At 38.3% G+C, this 19,960-nt stretch overlaps 2 protein-coding genes across 7 annotated transcripts in view; both read left to right on the top strand.

The window, feature by feature from the left end:
- Positions 1–973: 973 nt before the first annotated feature.
- Positions 974–6,507, top strand: hmgn3 (high mobility group nucleosomal binding domain 3). 5 transcript variants are annotated; one of them, XM_088325565.1, is made up of 7 exons: positions 981–1,175; positions 2,738–2,788; positions 3,010–3,039; positions 4,135–4,185; positions 4,260–4,346; positions 4,422–4,521; positions 6,019–6,507. In XM_088325565.1, the coding sequence occupies exons 1-7, from the start codon at positions 1,161–1,163 to the stop codon at positions 6,024–6,026; spliced, it is 342 nt and encodes a 113-aa protein (XP_088181691.1). In that variant the 5' UTR covers positions 981–1,160; the 3' UTR covers positions 6,027–6,507. The 5 variants fall into 5 exon arrangements, with proteins under 5 accessions (XP_088181693.1, XP_088181692.1, XP_088181691.1 ...); XM_088325564.1 differs by having other exon boundaries at positions 985–1,175; positions 2,735–2,788; XM_088325567.1 differs by lacking the exon at positions 3,010–3,039 and having other exon boundaries at positions 974–1,175.
- Positions 6,508–9,356: 2,849 nt separating this feature from the next.
- Positions 9,357–19,960, top strand: part of phip (PHIP subunit of CUL4-Ring ligase complex) — a 31,859-nt gene continuing 21,255 nt past the window's right edge. For both annotated transcript variants that reach the window (XM_088325563.1, XM_088325562.1), the window contains exons 1-13: positions 9,357–9,653; positions 9,773–9,831; positions 9,903–9,932; positions 10,057–10,116; positions 13,116–13,266; positions 13,385–13,483; positions 13,578–13,738; positions 17,321–17,542; positions 17,669–17,769; positions 18,971–19,041; positions 19,161–19,261; positions 19,462–19,502; positions 19,797–19,895. In XM_088325563.1, the coding sequence (XP_088181689.1) occupies positions 9,614–9,653; positions 9,773–9,831; positions 9,903–9,932; positions 10,057–10,116; positions 13,116–13,266; positions 13,385–13,483; positions 13,578–13,738; positions 17,321–17,542; positions 17,669–17,769; positions 18,971–19,041; positions 19,161–19,261; positions 19,462–19,502; positions 19,797–19,895 (1,235 nt within the window). In that variant the 5' untranslated portion in view covers positions 9,357–9,613. The remainder of the gene's footprint in view (positions 9,654–9,772; positions 9,832–9,902; positions 9,933–10,056; positions 10,117–13,115; positions 13,267–13,384; positions 13,484–13,577; positions 13,739–17,320; positions 17,543–17,668; positions 17,770–18,970; positions 19,042–19,160; positions 19,262–19,461; positions 19,503–19,796; positions 19,896–19,960) is intronic.

The raw sequence follows: 19,960 nt of genomic DNA, 5'->3' as shown, positions 1-19,960 counted from the left end.
TAACTGTCTATATTTGCATTACCTTATTAAAAAATAACAACTTTATATTTTAATAGAAGATATTTTAAATATATTTTATACTATATTTTAAATTTTGTTTTTATTTTCTGTTTAACCAGGTTAAAAAAAAAATTGTGTGTATGATTAAATATATATAATAACATATACACACTACCTTTCATAGGTTTTGGGTCCTACCAGACAAGTGGGTTTTCCATGAAAGTTTACACTTTGGTTTTTATTAATCAAATGAGTTGCAGAATAAAAAGTGAGTAAAGTTGAGGCATTAAGATGGTTAAAAATAATGACCTTTATTTGAAAAAAAAAATTATCCTTTAGATGTAGCTTTTGTCAAAGAAAGGGCATTTCTATATATGAGATATAATTTATAATCCAATTTGATAATGTTAGATTTGCATTGCACTTCACTGCTGTGCATGTTGGATTAATTATTCATTTACTCACTGCCAGTCTAAAATGAAATCATGTGTTACATATTGTGTATTATATAAGAATAAACGGTAAATACTTTTTTTTTCTTAAAACAAATGAAAGTTGCATTGTCGTTTTAAGAAAATAATCCAAGAAAAACCATGTATGGTATTACCGATTAGGTGCCATACACATTTGAATGTTTAAATTGTTTTAATAAAATTGATTTTTGAAGTTATCATGGCCATTTCTACTAGGTGAAAAAAACTGATAATATAATATATTATGTATTATATTAATATCAAATATCCTTTATATTTTAAGGTTCCATTTTCATTTTGAACTAGTAAAAAAAATATACGCCAGAAAATGCCCGTTGTTGTTTTCTATACAAACAACAATAAACTCTTGCCAGCTCGGCCAATCAAAATCGGTCACCGGCGCCTGTCAATCAAAAATAAGAGTGCTGCTCTTATTTACATGGAAACAGCGTCGACCAATAGAAAGTCGGTTTAGAAAAGATTTGGCAGGCGCTGGCCAATGGTGTGCCGAGGTTCAGACTTTTAGGGGAGTGCATAATAATCAACATATTAGCCAAGGTGCTTTTTAGATATCCATCCCTTTTTAGTGGTCTAGTTGTTTTTTTCCCCACCGCGTGGAATATTGATAAGCTTGCCCTTGTGGTTTTACGTCGTTTTTTGGTGCTTTTTTCCCGTTGACGACTAAAAATGCCGAAGAGGAAGGTGAGTGTCGTCTCGTTAAATGTTCACGGTCGAAAAAGCAACGTGCGACGTACATGTGGAGGCCACTAAAATATTCTGTTGTGTATGGTGCCCCCTTCTTTTATAATTCTAGATTTATTAGATTAACAAATGTTATTTTTTTGTTAATTATGTTACGAGGACAACCCCGAGTGGATACATGATAATGGAAAGCGTCCACACTGATGGAAGCCATGCCCCCCTCACAATAATAATAGTCATAATAAAAAGGTGTTAAGAACGTTAGTCTATTTTCAGTTTAAAAAATGACACATCAGCACAACATATGAACTCTACTTTGTTTATTTTTTTTGCCGAAGGATGAGTTTTTTTCGGTATGGCTATCTTTCAGGCTTCGACACATTCCGCATGCGCATAGAGCTGTCCGCCGATGTAATTTGGCGGATCTTTTGGCATAGATATTTATTTATCAAGTGTTACTTTTTAAATACACACACATAAGGCTGTAATTACTGTTTTGACCAAATGCAAAAAGCACAACGTTGACAGTATTTATAGAAACAAGTTTTCTACTGATAGATAAAGGCAGGACAGTGGCGTGTTATGTGGGGGCGACGGAAGGGCCCCCACCCACCTGAGTAATGTAACTATCACTTATCGTATGATTGCAATTTCCCCCCTCAATATTATGATATACTTTTTAGTAGCAATGTCAGTATATATTAGTATCAGCTCCCCAATAGAAAATAACAGAATTGTCTTTATTGTCATTGATAAGAACATAGTGTACATTTTTTTACAACCAGATTATATGTGGCAATCCAGGATACACATGTAATAAAATGATAACAAAAATCAAAATGGGATTAGAAAATTACATTTAAAATAGAATAGAATAGAATATACCTTTATTGTCATTGTTACAAAATGGGTTAACACATTGTGACAACGAAATTGGGCATGACACTCCAGTTCACACATTCACAGTGAGGTAAAAAAGCCAAGAAGATAAGGGAACAGAGAAGACAAGGTTATAAAACAAGGAGGATATGTTTATAGTTATAATTTACACAAGAAATGTCAGCATGTAGGATGTTACATACAGTTTGGTATCGTAATACAGTTTGGGTAGATAGGTACTATTTACAAGGTAGTACTTTTACACTGCCCTGAGATGTAAGTCAGATAACATAGTTCACTCAAAGAAGAGCATCATAGCATACCAGCAGCATTTTGCAAAAATAAGAATGCAAAACAAAAAAAAATACCACATTTTCTGCAAAGTCTTGTGTGCTTGTTTTGGTCGTTGATGGCTATAGTGTCCATTTAATGACTCTAAATTTAAAGCATGTGGGATTATAATTAAGGAATAGGAACTGTTTTATTGGGAATTACAAGTATTTTTAAAATGTTTTTTTAAGTCAGCAGGAAAGAAATAAGTGTACTAATAGTATCTGGATGTTATGTCGGCTTATAGATTTGGGTATTTATCTGAATTGTATTGTGCCTCCCTATATTTTCTTTTTAATTTACAATGTGCTTCATCTAATGTATATATATATATTTACGACCTTACCTAGCAGTCACCCGAGGGTCCTGAGGGAAAGGACGGCTCCAAAGTCACCAAACAAGAGGTAAATATTCCTGTATGTGGGTGGCTTTGTGTTTGCCTTTGTTTGCTTGAGTCTCAGATCAGGTAAAACTGCAGAAGTACAACTGATGTCTCTCTTTCTCTCTCTCTCTCTCTCTCTCTCTCTCTCTCTCTCTCTCTCTCTCTCTCTCTCTCTCTCTCTCTCTCTCTCTCTCTCTCTCTCTCTCTGTCACTGTCTCCCGCTCCTTTTAATAATCATTTTAGCCCACCAGGAAGTCCGAGAGGTTGTCAGCGGTAAGTTTGGTCCTCTCCTCTTGGCTGTCTTCACCACTCTTCTTCTTGAGTGTCTTGCATGTGTTTGTTGTGTCTTTTCTGTGTTTGTCTTTTGTCCAGTGTGGTGGAGTAGGAATTCATAAATTCATATGTAACTGTAGAAGCACTAAAATATTGATATTTTGGGGGAAAATGTTTTTTGGTTTTTTTTAAATATATATTTTTACAGAAAGCTGCTTCACCACAGTTTTTTCCATGTTTTTTTCTGTGTTCATATATAGCTGCATGGTGTCTTGTTTATGTCAAACGGTTGAGCAGGCAGGCCGCTCTTGATTCCTGAGTAGAATGAATAGCAGAATAGAAGAAAAAATGTATTAACTGACTTTTGGGTTGTTTACAGAACTTGTCCCTTAGTTTAGCCCTGTTGCTACAAAGTTAAAATAGTCTTTAAAGCCACAATCTTGATTATATTTTGTCCAAAAATCTGGCTTGTATCAATGATCATCAAAAAAGGTTTTGAACTGCCTATTGATGCCACAAGAATGGCACTAAAGTACTTTATGGATGTTTAAGAAGGTTTAGGCCAGGGGTCACCAACCTTTGTTTGAAGCAAAGGGTCACTTCTTTGTTGATTAGCTCCAAGTTCTACTTGTTTAGTATGCATTTCTAAAACAACTTATCGTGCCATTATTATCTCGTTGATAGTGATTAGATGTAGGGTTAAAATAGGCTTAGTCAGCATCTAAAACCCTATGCCAGTTAGAAATCGAACTTCTTAGGAAATCACATTGACCCTTTACTGATGAGCTATTTTCAGAACAAGTCTGCAAGATGCTCAGGGGGGCACCTGGTGCCCGTGACTATCACAGTAGTGACCCCGTGGCATAGGCATTTGAAGTTCCTCCTGTAAAATCAACATAGTTCCTCCATCACTTGTCACAGAATGATTTAAAAAAATGAAATTTACAACAATACATAGATATGTGAAAATGGGATTTCGTGATCCCACACGCTCAAGCAATTAAATCCTGCGGTTGATTTTGTAAAGTGGAATTTGAGTAGAAAATGCATCCTAACAAGCCAATTCACACTAAGAAGATTGTGTTGGTCCTGCAGAAGCCTGCACCGCCGAAGCCAGAGCCCAAAACCAAGAAGGTTGTAGTCAAGGTAAAAAAAAGCACACACTTGAAATCCCAACTAATTGTTACAAAATATTGATTTTCGAATATCTCAACATTCAGAAGTTGGCTGATGAAAAGGGGGCCAAGCCACGGAAAGAAAAGAAGGAAGACAACCCTGCCCAGAACGGAGATGCCGGATCTAACGAGGTTTGGAAAAAAAAAGTCACAAAAAGGAGCAAATGATAACACTTGTTCATTTGCGTTCGACGCATGCACGTGCAGATCTTTGTGTGTCGTCCATCTGTTAGCGTTTCTTCCATCAGAAACTCGGCCCCCTCCAGCATGTCAGTGCGAGGGCAGAGCGAGACAGTCCGTGTAAAGGGTATGCACGAGTGGAGCACTAACCCACTTATGCATGTGTGCTACTAACTCAAAGCTTCATCGTTGTGTTTGCAAGGGTGTTTTTGTGGAGAAGGAATGTGATAGAAACCATAACAAGTGCAAGGAAAAAGGCATTGAAGGACGTTCTTATAAAAGGCAACATACCTTGATATTTTACATTCCAGGGGTCACCAATGCTTTTTTCGCAGGCACTCTGTAGCATTTAAGGACACCTGAGTAGCCCACTGACTGGTTCTGAAATGCCTTACCAGTGATGAGTCATAGATATTTTCTCGGAAATCATATTTCTAACTGGCATGAGAAATCATTACCATTATCAGTGTCTTTAAGGGTGAGTTGCGTCGTTGGTGGAGTCCTTCAAAATTTTAAATTGATTTTTTTTCTCTCTATTAACTATGTGTTGAAAATGCCAGCTGAGTTCAAAGAGCCATTATAAAAAAAACACGCCTAATTGCTATTATCTCTTACGAAGGCTATTCGGGACGTGCAACGCATTAGGAATCAGGAATGTTGGGACGATTGTAGAGTGATTCCATGCTCGTCACCGCAGTTTTCTGTTAGTGTAGCGTGAAAATATGAAAAAGGACTGTACTTGAAACAGGCCTAACGCCAACCCGAACACCCAAAAAGATGAATAAAAGGCATGTCTAAGAACATAAGGAGGTTGACAGAGGCTGCAAAGATGACACAAACGAGAAGATGTCGTATGCAGGTAGAAAAGTTTTAAAATTCTGCACAGGACCTAGATATACAGGATAATTTTTTGAAATTAGGCTATAAATTGTTTATGTAAATCACTTAGTGCCTCTAAACAAGCCAGCCGATTTAGCGGCTCACTGCAATTATTTTAACCCTATGTTTAATAATTACAACCTGGTAATAACATAACGTTATTTTTAAATGCATATCAAACTAGTGCCCTTTGTGCTTAACAGTAACAAAAAAGTAACTTTGAAAAGACTTTGTTACAGATTAGTGCAAAAGGCAACCAGCATTTGTGAAAAAGCAACTTATTGCGTTGAAACTGCACTTATTACATTTTTACTAAGTTGTAAAAGATTTTCCCCATAAAGAGGCCCCTCAGTGATTTATATAAATAGGTAATTTCTTAGAATAGAAAACATAATGTATTAATAGTTTCCATTGTTTGTTTTCCAAATTACTAGAAAGTCACAATGACCCATCACTGTATAACTATTTTTTTGGAATGGTCAGTAGGCGAGAAAGGTGTTCTGTAGGGGAGGGCTTCCTGGTGCCCGTGTAGGTGGTGACCCTGAATTTCAACGGACCAGGTTAAATTCAATTGATTAATACCGTACCTTCAAAATAAACTACTTCCTGTTCAGTTGCTTAGCAACCAGTCCTGAATTCTTCAACTTTAAAGGGTTAGAGTAAGTTTTGCTTGTTTGCAGTGGTTTACAGTGAACATTAAAGGTAAAAGTCTTCAAAAAACATCTTGCGGTTTTCTTCTCTTCAGGCAACTGAGGATGCCGAAGAGGCCAAAGAGGAGGAGGCCTGAAAACCACGAGAGCCACTTTTTTCCCCTGTTTATTTACTTATTGAGATTTTTGTAACATGCTGATTTTTGTAGTTTTGTGATAGATGCTAGAAATTAATCAACCTCCCAAATCAGAACTGGTGGTTTTGTTATTTTTACATTTTTTAAGGATTAGATTGCTGATGTTCTTTATCCTGATTTCTGTGATAGTTATATCAGTAGTTGTCATATTTTGAGAGAAATCGGCCGTGAAGAACATTTGTTTTTGCAGCGCTTTCTTTTGAGAAAAGCCCATTGCTCCTTTTTTGGTCTGTGTTTTCTTAAACCTGTTCCCTACCAAATCGTCACCTGATTTTGTTGTAATGCAGAAGAGTTGACGGCAATAAGCAACGGCGCTTGTGTCATAGAAGCGCCTCAATCGGCTTTGTTTCGTCAGGAAAGTATTTTCAAATAAAAGGAAAAAGTTGACCGCTTTTGTCTTTTTCTTCTGGAAATCTTTTTCGGCAACGTTCACATGCCCAACGGCGTTTTGGAGCAATTGCGTGTACATACACTTGATTGTGTTACGGACAAATAAAGTGCCGTGTCAGGAAGTGAAAGGTCAGCAATCGGGCAGGCCGATGGGGCGCCTACTCTTGTCAATGGAATCCAAACCATAATGGAGACCACTCTGTGAATATGGAGAAATAGTAATAATTAGAAAAAAATTACACATATCTAGTCGATGAAATGTGAATTCATTGTTGTGGTTCCTGGACTGGATTATTATTTTTTCTGAGGACTTCTCTTCCATACATTAAACAATACAGTTGACCCCCAGGATAGGACTTTTTTTTTGGGCCAAATATTACATCTTAAAGTTTTATTGGTGTGCATAATGTTGATTAATAATTTTACCGTAGAAAATAACAATATTTTCTAGACTCCTTGTGATTAAGGGCTATACAAATAAAAATGACATTATTCTATTATTTTTTTCAAGTGCTCTTGTACATAACCTACCCTTTTTTTTTTACAATATGTGATTGATTTTATGGGGGATTATGTGGAAATGGACACCGTTTTTCTTGATGCTGCACTTAAAAAAACATTTCGTGCCAAAAAGGAGAGACTGCCTCCTTGTGGTTACTGGGGTCCCCAACACATAACTTTTTTGATTATGATCAATATTTATGATTATTTTAAATGCTGATTGTCAAAAAGGCAACAGGATACAATACTTTGCTTTGAGTATTTCAAAGCCAATTTGATCAATAAACAAACATAAAAGGAAATCTATCGTACATATACATATCTGTATGTATATTTATTCATGAATACATGTTTGAAAAATTAGGCACTGTACATTTTTTCTCTTGCACTTTTTTATTTGAGTATCACACACATTTTCTTGGATCTCTGATAGTCGAATAATCTGATCTTAAGGTTTGTAAGCGTGGTATATTTGTTTTCACTGTAGCTTTTTCTGTGTGCCTGATAAAAAGTTGACATTTTCATATTGGTGCTTCACTTTCTTCGAAAACCTGTGTCGTCTGACACCATGTTCAGGGAATTATTCAGATATGTGTGAAAACCTAAAAGTTATTCTTCAACAGATGTGTATACTAATTCTAAGCAATGTGCAGACTATCTACTGACTTTTGATTCTCAAATGTCACTTTCATGTCATAAAGTACACATGACACAAGTATATGAAGAATTCAACTTATTTACTCGCTGCACAACAGTGGTAACCAACATTTTTTAAACTGAGTGTTACTTTTTTGTTACTGATTAGCATCGAGGACTACCAGTTTGCAATCCATCCATTATCTGCACCGCTTATCCTCAGTAGGGTCGCGGGGGTGCTGAAGCCAATAATCTGAGCTATCTTCAGGCAATGAGCATGGGACACCTTGAACTGGTTGCTAGCCAGTCACAGGGCACACAGAGACGGACATCTCACTTGCTCATTCACACCTCGGGACAATTTGAACTGTCCAATTTACCTGTGGGAGAAACCCGCAAGCACGGGGAGAACATGCAAACTCCACACAGGAAGGTTCGATCTCAGCCGCCGTGCTGCCACCAGTTTGATATGCATTTCTAAAATAACTTTTTATTACCAGATTGTAATCAAAATGAGTAGCGATGAGAATTTGGGAAGACATCAATCGGGATTCTTGTCGGAAATTTATCTTCCAAGAAAATAACAATGACCTATCACTGGTGAGCTATTTTTACAACTGGTTCGCGGATTACTCGTGTGTTCTTATGGGGCCCGCACGCAACACCTTGGTGACCCTTGGCTAAGGTTTTTGAAGTTTTTCCTGTAAAATCAACATAGTTCTTTAAGGTTGTGACCCATGCTCTACAAACTTGAAAGATTTCAGGTCAGTGCGTGTGTATGCTTGGTTCAATATCTGCAAAAAAATAAAATAAAAAATGAAACGCTAGATATAGAGAAAGGGCTTATATCTGCACCCCCAAAATGTATCAGATTCTATGGGTTTATTTTGTAATCGCTAATTGTTGCATTCATATACCATTTAATCCAGTTTTGCCTGTTTATGAAGGATAAAACCATGGGGGAATACTTTGGGGCCATTGCCAACTAACGGGCAATGTGCTTTTGAGCAAGGTAGTTTTAGTGTAAATGGAAGAACTTGTGAGCTGAACCTCCATGGATTTCTTAATCCTCAACTCCAAAACAAGAAGCACTGTGAATGTGTAACTTTTTGTTGACATTGTGTTTGCTCGTAGGTCTTAGTCAATAAATGACTTTTTACTGTTTTAGTAATACAGTAGTAAGTGCCCCTTCGTGTTAATGCAATGTTTTGCACTGACTAGCGAAATGTTGCTGCGTCGTTGCCCCTCTACGGCAACCCTTCCCCCAATTTTAGTGTCAAGCGACGTTAAAGAGACTGTATTTCTTCCCTCGACGTGTTTACGCGACACGTTTTATCTAAGTTACAAGAAAAAAATGAAAAAGTATACATTTGATGGGCGAACGTTAGTTGCTGTTTTGCAGAGTCGCAACTCCCTCGCGTGGATCTGGCGGCCATGTTTGACGTCTAAATATTCTGAAACGCGGATTCAGCTCGCAGCTCGGTTTACGTTAAGTCGTTGACCATTAATTTTCAAACGTCGTCTCGGTGCAAAAATTAAAACAATTTGAAGTAGAGCTATTAAGAAAATGTTTCTCCCTCGAGTCGGTTGCCATTTCAACCTATCTCTCTATGCGTGGAAACCGACTGCGGATATCACTCCGCCGAGGGCTTGTGTTTTCCCTTTTAGAGGGGGAGGGGGTATTTAAAGAAACGTTTACAATACTTAATATTTAAAATGATGAAACTCAAATTTCATTTTTAGTCCTACAGCGCCTTTGCAGTGTTTATATCCCCCCGCAAATCACTTCGGTCATCGTCGTTCGACCTCGCACTAGACTTAGTCTTACGCGGAGGAGCACCCCGAAGCGGAGGCGAACCGGGCCTGTTTTCAAGCGCCTTGAATGGAGGCAAGCCTCTTCCTGGTGCTCCAACTGTGACAGCTACGGGGCCAGCCAGTGGCTCCGGCGCCCAAGCCACGCCGAAAAATGGCTTTCGACAGCCCGCATATCGCGCAGTTGACTTCTGGTGAGTAGCGAAAGAAGCTTGGAGGGAAGTGGGCGACGAACTCGTCGTTTTTCTATCCCCCCTTTCTCCTTCCTCTCGTAACGCAGCCTCTCCTCTTTTTCCCCTCCGACCCGCACCAGAACTCTACTTCCTAATCGCCCGTTTTCTCCAAGCTGGGCCGTGCCAAGAAGCTGCTGAGGTCAGTGGTTCCAGAAATAAAATGTCCGGTGTCTAAACTGGTCGTCATTTTTGTTGTGTTTTTTTATCCAGACGCTGATAAGGGAGGTGGAGGATAAGAAGGTGAGTCAAGAGATGCTATGCTATTTCGCTTTAATTTCGTTGTAATACTTGTTAATATGACCCATAACAGCCCTTTATAAAACAGCATTATTTTCAACTGGTCTTTGTGTGTTTTTGTGTTAAGCTGCTACCCAAGAGGTTGGACTGGACCGGGCAAGAACATTCCGGGACGTATGACAATTTGGTAAGGGAAGATTCTCTTTCACATGGAGAAAGTTTCGCACGAATTGAATTTCCCGCATTTTTTGCCTTCAGTGAAAGCATCAAAACACTCCTGCAAAATGTAGTTTTTCACTTCCTTTTCCTTCCCCAGAAAAAAAAGTTCATATGATGATTTTTAGGGGGCTGTTAAGGCCCTGGTGTCTGGTGGTATACTGTACCCCCACGCAATTCTTTGAAGGAGAAAGTGGAGTTTAGAAAGCGCGTGGAATTGTAGCTACGTCACGAGTGTTGTGGGTGCAGCATCAGTCAAGCTGCACTCAACACTGCACTCGTCCCAGGCTTCAAACGGGATTATATCAGTCATTTTTGCAAATCAATTCATATTTGGATTGAATCTGGATTAGCAGAAAGACACAAGGATTCGGTGTCGTTGGATGCACTTTTCCTTATATGGAGTTTGTTGGGGGTTGGTCGAGAAGATGTTCTACAAGTCTCTTGGAGTTGTATTTTTTTTATTTATTCTAATTTTTAGAACCCCTCAAAAGGGAAATTGGATTCCACTCTGCTGTTACACAAAGAGAACTGGTCAAGCAAGAATGCACTAAGAAATGTCACGGTGAAACCACATTCACGCTCACTTCACTTTATAGTGTTTTTGAAATATTTTAGTCTTTTTTTTTTTTACATCGATCCATTTTTTGATTGAATCTGGATTAGCAGATGAAGGAAGAACACAAGACGACAGTGTTTGCTGCTTTTTTTTTTATCCCCTGGGAGTTATCTTTCCTGTGTGGACATGGGGATCAGAGGTGATATACAAGTCGTTTTTTTAAACCAATTATTCTAATGATTAGAATCCACAAATAGGCAAATCATACTGACAATTTATTGTTATTAATTACCACATGGTGTGCATTATTTACATCAAAACTAGATTGAGCACTCCAGGATGAACATGTAATCATAAACTTTAAAGAAAATAAATATGATAAAAAGATAATTAGGATAAACTGTTTATTAGTTTAATAGATAGCTAGAATTACAGTGGATTCACACTCGGCTCGCTCAAACTGAGATCCAATCCCACACATGCAATGATGCACAAAGAAATGACCACATACCTACTGACATCACCTTTTATAGTTCTCAGTGCTTTTCTTAAAGGCATCAGGGCAGTAGTCCAGAAGTAGACTGTCTTTCCAAGCGTTACTGTAATTTTTTTAATCTCACCAAAGATCAGGACTCAACTCGACTTGGAAGTTCAAACGCCATGATTTCATAGTGTTTGCTTATTTGCATTAGACAAAAATATTACAATTAATGAGTATAGTATTCCTAATACCCGCACTCCTGAAGGCTTTTTTTGGCATTTTAGAAAATAGATAGAAAGACAATTTGCTATCTACATTTTACCAATGAGCAATAAGATGCTATGGAATTATATTCACTTAGCAACGTTTATTAATAATAGCTTTTTGGGTATAATTTCCTGCACTGTTAATAGAATTGGTGTGGCGGGTAAACAATCTTGAAATGCATTGAGAATTCCAGACTCATGTGTAATGTTTATTTTTTTTTGTGCCTGCCTGCATGTGCGCTGCGTGCCCCTCCCACCATATGACAATCAAACGCTTCCTTTTGCTATTCTCTTGTAATAAAGACAGCAAATACTATTTCCGTTTGACGTGATGATCATTGTTTTATTAATCATATGTTTGTCGTCTTTCTGATTGATTTGTGCATTGAGGCTGGCAGAATCAAATGGGAATTGGGAATAATTAGAATGTATTGATAAATTGAAATGTGCATGTAGCAAAATTACTCAAGAATGTGATGTGTACAGTTGCACTTGTTTATGTTTGTCAGGTTTTTTAGTGCCATCTTGTCTGCATTTGATTTTCATTTCTGTGCTGCACAGAAAATGACTGATATCCTTTTGCATTAATGTGCGAGGAGCCATTATGTACAGAGAAACGCGTGCGTGTGTGCATTGCAATATGCTGATCACGTACATGCAATGATGTCTAATAGTGGGTGGTCATTAATTGCGCGAGTGTGTGTTACTTAGGCTATTAATGCACTGATGAATAGATGCACCAAGTGCGTTTGTGGCGCACATCTGTATTTAAAAGCTCTTGCACGTATCACGTGAGAGTCTTTGTAACATTGATTTAAGAAAACCAAACCAAGGTATGGTATATGTTGTTGTTTTGTTGGATGATTACTACAAATAGTGTACAATAAAATGTCTGTCTATTAAATACACAGAACAATGAATACAATCTTCTATAGCAGGGGTCACCAACACTTTGAAGCTGAGAGCTACTGTTTTGTTCCTAGTACTATGTTACAATGTTATTATTATATTTTAATGGGCTCTGTCAACCTCTAAAACTTCTATCTTTGTAAGGGCAACGAGTAAAAAAGATATAAACTATAGTTTAATTTTAAAAAGATTTGTCACATATTTAAAGACACTGATCATGTCAATGATTTTTCATGCCTGTAAGAAATAAAATTTCCCAGAAAATCGGAAGGCCCCTGAAACGCTTACACCTCTTTACTTGTTTCTAGTGGAGACCAGCCACTGCTGAGCTATTTTCAGAACTTGTCTTCGGTCTACTCTGGTGTTCTTAGGGGCATACCACATTGGTGTCTCCTGTTCTATACAATGTATTCAGTTTGCTGTATTATGTGATTTCTTTCTTTTACTTTCAAATAGTCAGATTTCCCCGTGTCCCCGTAATGCCACAATTTGACTGTATTACTTTTTTTGGGCTTGCAAAAAGATGATCTTGGTTTATATATTTCATTTTGTCTTTTTTACTGCTATTCACAGGTATTGATTGTACCATCTTTTTTCCCTGGGTAGCCTTTCTCTGTATTCCATTTCTTCTTTAAAAGTTACATATCAATAATGGTGTTTGTTGGATATTTCTTGTGCTCAAGTTAGCAGTTTTGTCTAATCTACACATCAAAAGTGTATTTAGTTATATTTTTTGATTACTGACTTTGATGTAGGTAAAGCTGTACCGCCACATCACTCCTGAGCACCTGCTGCACGTGTGTTCCCGGGTATGTCCTCTCCTTGAGCAGGATGTCCCTGCCAGCATCCCGGGACTCACCAGCCTGCTGGGGGCAGGCCGACAGAATCTCCTCCGCACTAGCAAGAGTGAGCATTTTTACACTAGACATGTGCATCCAAATCTGCTGGTATATCATCTTTGTTGCATGTCAGGAATATGTAAAAGCTTTCCAGAAATTTAAATGTTTGTTGTTGTGCGACCCAGGTTGCAAGCATGTGGTGTGGAAAGGTTCAGCGCTGGCGGCGCTTCACTGTGGTCGACCGCCAGAGCCTCCTATCATCTACGGGAGCCCTGCCAACATCGGTAAAAGGAACCCGCCGGGCTTATTTCGTCCCATTCATACCAATATTACTGGTTTGATTTTGACTGTGGCATCAAACACTCACACTTGTTCTAGTGGAGACCAGCCACTGCCGGCAGCTTAACGGTTCTTACCGCCTCCGCCAGCTGGTGCCCACAGTGGTGTATCAGCACATGAAGATGCATAAAAGGATCCTGGGACATCTTTCCTCGGTCTATTGTGTTACCTTTGACAGAACAGGACGACGCATATTCACTGTAAGTGTGCCGCGCATCAAAATAACTAATCTGTTTTGTACCACTTTTGTTAAATGTTACAAGCGTTACTCAAGTCATGTACAGTTTATGTCCTTCACCGTTTCGCAGTTCGACTTTTGCATGCTTGGTGCATCGCTGTTTTTTTTCCCCATCATTAGATAAATACATACTTTACATGCAAATAGACATTGTTCTGCAGGAAGATATCCTTTATGTCATTCATCAAAATCAAAATTTTACCATACAACTGAAGAATTTTAGCCATGGGGGCAGGAAATACAACAGAAATGTCTTGGAGAAACCAGGCAATACACAAGACTTTTTTTTTTTTTTTGTTGTATCAAGAAGGCCAGAGATTTTTTTTTTTTTTTGGGATTATTTGTCACTTTACGACAAGTCCTGCCATGCGGCATCAAAAAATCTCAGATGAGGGAAACTGTGCATACTCAGTAATGCACACAAGCAAACTGATAGTGTTGCGTTCAATATATAATACTGTTCCACGTCGTGGAAATTGACTCAATATTGGTGTTTGGAATGAGTTAACTGTAGTAATTGGGGGAAATACTGTACTACATTTGACAATCTTTGGTAGTGCATTAAGGGGTTTGAGTGGTAATAAACCCTACCGTCTCCTCTGTCAACTTTCCTCGCATTTGTACATTTCCCCGATTCATCGCTTTTTCTTTTCTTCTCCCGTGCGGCCCCCGTTCTTTCATTCCTTAACGCTGCTCTCTTTCTCTTTTTCCGCATTTCCTTATAACTGCTGGGGAGCGGGTGTCTTGCTCGATAGATGCCATAATTAACATTCTTCCTCTGTTGCCAATCTTCCCTCAGATGTTGCAGTTCTCTTTGATAATCCTTTCTATATTTATTTTGTTTACTTTGTGAGGACATTTTGACTTATTTTTCCCCTGTCTTTTGATTAATTCGGAACTCGGAACCAATACGCTGTGTATTATATCACATGCATTTATGTTGATATCAGCTGTTTAGTCCAAAAGAACCTAACAATTGATAGAATTATAATAATCATTGCAATGTGTTAGAATGTATTTTAAAACAAGAAGGAAAGCACAACACGGGGGCGGCAGTGGCTCAGGAGGTAGAGCGCTCGTCTTGGGATCAAGATATCGCAGTTCGACTCCCGGCTCCTCCGTGTTACATGTCGAAGTGTCCTTGGGTAAGACACTGAACCCCTAATGCCCCCAATAAGCAGGTTAGCGCCTTAATGGCTGAACGGCCGCTATTAAGAAATGTGATGCTCACTGTAAAGCGCTTTGGGAAGTCATTGACTTGAAAAGCGCTACATAAATGCAGATCATTTCATTTCATAACACCTCTACAACCCCTATGAGGATAAGTTAACTCTTTCACTGCCAGCCCTTTTACAATCTTGACGTTGCTGTCAATTGTATTGAATGTTTGAGATGGGTGGTTTTGAGCTATCAGAAATGTCCTAATATTTCCAGGCTGTAAAGCGCACCAGATTAAATGATAGTCTTTTGTGAAAATGCTTTCCGGATATAAGGCGCACTGGACTATCATGTGCATAAAATCAAAACAACTGTGATGGCTAAGGTTCTTTGAGTGGTATGTAGTCAGCTGCTGGTATAGCCAACATTGAACATACCTACCTAGATTGCCTGAAGGATTAACCAAACACTACACATTTCAAATTCAAACCACTGTACACTGTACAAATCAATTATTATGCTTTAATGTACGCATTCAAAATGTCTGCTTCATCATCAGCTAGCTAACCAAACATCAGTAAGCAAGCTAACTAATGGGTCTTCCCAAAGGTGTGTATACCTGCACAAAGAAATCGCCACACAAATGATTACGTTTAAGAGTGAGTAAATATTTACTTTAGAACTAGCTTGTTAGCCTCATTGTAATATAGTAACATGTTAAACAATCCATGTCAATTTGTGGTTGTGTTGATGATTGTTGGTGGGCTTCCTGTACTCTTCTGATAATTTTATCGAAGCATTTTAAAAAAAAATTCTAACAGACATTAAGCACATTGAATACACATTAAATACAATTTTAAAGATTCTAGTTCGTTATGAACGTAATTATTATTAATAAGAACTGAAAACTTTGCCGTTTTTTTATAAGTAAATCAATTCATTTGTGTTATGTAGGTGTTGTCTCAAACTACCATCACTAGTTACTAGCAAGCAGATTTTCTTTTAAAAACACTTTGTAGTGTTAAGTTTCTGATCTGGAGATGTTGTAATGGTGGTATTGTGTAGCCCGTTGAAACTTTATTGTGAATAAAGGCTAACCTATAAATGTGACTTAAGGTTGCATAAAAAACCATCAGAAAATAATTGAAACTTATTTAATAGAGAGTAAACTCACATTATGAAATCTTGTTTCACCACGCCAATAGATTCATCCGAAAATGGTTACCATTTGATGTAGCGTTTCATTGTAATTATGCATTTCCAAGTTAAGTTACCATATTTTCTGGCCTACAACAAAGCATGTTAAGAGGGGACTGTATGAGAGTGTGATTGTGCCGACTGTGTTGTATGGTGCAGAGACTTGGAGCCTGAACGCAGGTTTAAGTAGGAAGTTGAATGTTTTTGAGATGAAGTGTTTGAGGACTATGTTAGGAGTGACAAGATTGAATAGACTGAGAAATTAAATTGTGAGAGACAGAACTGAAGTAGTGGAACTGAGCAAGCGTGTTGATAAGAGAGTACTCGGTTGGTTTGGACACATGGAGAGGATGGATGAGGAGCGAATGTTGAAGAGGATCTACAGAGCAGAAGTCAATAGGAGGAGACCATGAGGAAGGCCGCGATTTACGTGGATGGATGGTGTTATGAGTGCTTTGCAGGAAAGAGGTCTAAATATAATGGAAGCTAGAGCTCCTGTTGGTGATAGAAAGGAGTGGAGATGTGTTGTTAAAGGATAGTGGGATTGTGGACGCGTTCTTAAGGATGGGCTGGGCACCCGTATGATGCGGCAGGGGTAAACCAGTGAAAGCTGTCGGGCCCTGCTGTTGAACAAAAGAGTGTGTTGTGTCACCCTGACCCGAGTGACATGGCTGCTTTCTGGTGTCCCGTTTCATCTGGAGGGACGAAAGCATGACCAACTTGGGTGCCGAGGTGCCTAACTTGTTTGGGTGTTTGGGCAATTGGGTTGGCCATGGTCCAAAAATGTTGGTGTGTTTTTTTTGTTGCTATTTATTTCCCTTTTATTTTCTTTGTTATTGTGTGTGTGTGTCTTGCTGTCGGTCACCCCTCTTGAGGGATATGACCAAGGTAGATAGATAGATAGATTATCGTGTGTATTTGAGTAAATATTTAACATGATTGGATTCACTGTCACTGCTCTTTGGTGGATTGGCTTTGCCATTGCATTTCTTTGGCATACTTGGCATTCAAGTAGGCCAAATCCAGATTGCATCCACCTATGAAATGGGCACCGCAAACGCGGGCGTTCCTGATTATGTCCACGGTCTAGTCAGTTATTTTAATGGCTTGCACCTGCAAATTACTTTTTTTTCTGTCATGGGTGTGTCTATAGTATTTTACATTTTGTTTTTTCCGACTTTGCAATCAGGGCTCCGACGACTGCCTGGTAAAGATTTGGAGCACGGACAGCGGGTGTCTGCTCGCGACATTGCGCGGCCACGCTGCCGAGATTTCCGACATGGCGGTGAGCTACGAAAACACTATGATTGCCGCCGGCTCCTGCGACAAGACTATCCGCGTTTGGTGCTTGCAAACGTGCGCTCCACTTGCCGTGTTAGAGGGGCACGCGGCATCCATCACATCCTTACAGGTGAGGAGTTCAACGTCATCCCAACTTTTATCATGTAATATTGTTGGATCAGATGCAGAAAATCTTACGATTTAGTCATTTTCCTACTTCACATTTTTACTTATGATGAACTGCTCGCATTTTCAGTTTTCTCCGCTGTGTAGCGGTTCGAAGCGCTACCTGTCATCCACGGGTGCTGACGGCACCATCTGTTTCTGGCAGTGGGACGCACGCACTCTCAAATTCGGGTGAGAAGCAGCTGCCTTTTAATGAGTCTCCTCAGTTTTGATTCATTGGACATAAATATTATTACAAAGACACTGTTTTGTCAAACACAATATAACAATAACAATATTGCTGTTTTATAAAGGGCTGTTATGAGTCATATTAACCCCAAGGAAATGAGTTGCATGGAATGAATTGTTGAAATATTCCAGACAGAGACTCCTTATATTAAAATGCTTTTGTGTGCGTTCAGACAGGTGTTTTACTTAAAAGAGAAAAAATTGTAAAATGTAAGAAATTTTAATTCCATTTATATTTATAGACTGGGTTTTGATGGTTTTTGGTATGTTATCCACGCTTCTGTATAGTAATGTTTCCTTTTTGGAGCAAAAGCATTCTTTGTCGAAACATTATCAGGACATTTTTTCTTTGAAATTTTCTTTGAAAAATATTCAGGTTCAGTTTCATATTTTAACATTTACATTGACAAATCAAGCTAAAATGTAGCCTAAGTTAAGGATATATTTTTTTCTGGTTTAGTTCTCCAAACAATTATTTTGATAATTTTATTATATCATTTTTTTTATTTTACAATAGATTTACTTTTTTTGATTTTTTTTCATTAAAAAAAGCAATGGTGAAACCATGCATTGTTTTATCATTTTTACTATAATTACTGTTTATTTTTGTAAGACGAAAATACTTGATATACCATAAATACTTAAATTTGATTTTGAATTTCCCTGCGACTGGCTGGCAACCAGTTCAGGGTTTCCGCTGCCCACAGCCCGACGATGGTTGGGATGGGCTGCAGAACCCCCGTGACCCTACTGAGGATAAGCAGTACAGCTAATGGATGGATAATTTTGAATTTTCAAACTTTGGGAAAAAAAGCCATTCATGAAAGTAGACACATCATACTTAAATTCGTTAAAAGTAATAGTAATACTTATTTTTTTGCTAGTTGAAGTACTGGTATTTTCCCATTGTTTCACTTAACATTTTGCTTGGAAAGACTCTTCATATTCTGTTTCTCCACATTTCTTTAACTGTTTTTTGGATCCAGACATGAAATGCAATTTTCAGTTTGTTGTCACCGTAATAAAATTGAATGTTTTACTGCGTCTCATGGCACACTATTGTAGAAAAACACTGCTGTTTTGTACGAAATACGTTTTTGAGTATATTGCATCTACGTGACATTTATTTTCCCTTTGGATCCAGTCAGAGGCCTAACAAGTTCACGGAACGTTCCCGACCTGGTGTTCAGATGATGTGCTCCTCCTTTAGCGCAGGTGAACACAACTTATTGTTTACAAATAACACCATCTGTTGGATACTCTGCAACACAAAGTGACTTTGAACTACTTGTATAAATAAAATTAAAAAAATAAAAACATTTGTTTCTATGCAGGGGGCATGTTCCTGGCCACGGGAAGCACCGATCACATTATCAGGGTGTACTACTTTGGCTTGGGACAGCCAGAGAAAATCTCGGAACTGGAGTCTCACACGGTCAGTAAATTTATGGAACAAGTTTGACCTGTGTGTGTTGCTTCATGGAGCAGAACATTTCAATTTATTACAGTTTTTGTTCCCTTTGTGGTGGCTTGAATTGTTTGTTCACACAGATTCCAATATGTGAGGAAATACCCTGATTTAGAATTTTCCCGCGAACACTGGCTCACACATTGTTGTTTTTTTTTTTTCACTAGGACAAAGTTGACAGCATCCAGTTCTCACACTGCAGTGACCGGTAAGTTTAAGTGTTTGCATATGTTGCAAGTTAACTATTGTGCATTTCTTACTGCTGTTTCTTATAAAGTACCTCCTGTAATTTCTAATAAACAGACTTGTTAACACATTAAAAAAAAACTTTCCAACTGAATCGATGTGTTTTTATGTTGTTTTTTTTTCAATTCGTTTTTTTTTGTCAACTTGGTCTTAAATTTGATTTCAAACGGCAATGAAAAAAAGTTTTAAAGTCTTGAATTTACCTATCCTTAAGTTGCAGGAACCCTGTTACTTCATCATACATTTTGTGTTTTAGATTTGTGAGTGGAAGCAGGGACGGCACGGCACGCATCTGGCAGCTGCAGCCTCAAGGCTGGAAGAGCATCCTGTTAGACATGCAGACCAAATTACCAGGGTAAGTGAAGTACTTTGTAAACTCATTTTTTTTTCAGGTTTGGGCTAATAGAAATGGCCATAGAT

This window comes from Urocampus carinirostris, chromosome 20 (genome assembly GCF_059441175.1).
Source record: "Urocampus carinirostris isolate Australia breed hairy pipefish chromosome 20, RoL_Ucar_1.0, whole genome shotgun sequence".
NCBI lineage: Eukaryota > Metazoa > Chordata > Actinopteri > Syngnathiformes > Syngnathidae > Urocampus > Urocampus carinirostris.
Note: the sequence above shows the minus strand (reverse complement) of the source record. Positions and strands in the feature narration are given on the sequence as shown.

Excerpts from the sequence above, each read along its gene's own strand:
- hmgn3 (XM_088325564.1), top strand. Across the intron at positions 4,186-4,259 it reads CCAAGAAGGTTGTAGTCAAG|AAGTTGGCTGATGAAAAGGG; the intron begins GTAAAAAAAAGC and ends CTCAACATTCAG. Across the intron at positions 4,347-4,421 it reads GAGATGCCGGATCTAACGAG|ATCTTTGTGTGTCGTCCATC; the intron begins GTTTGGAAAAAA and ends ATGCACGTGCAG.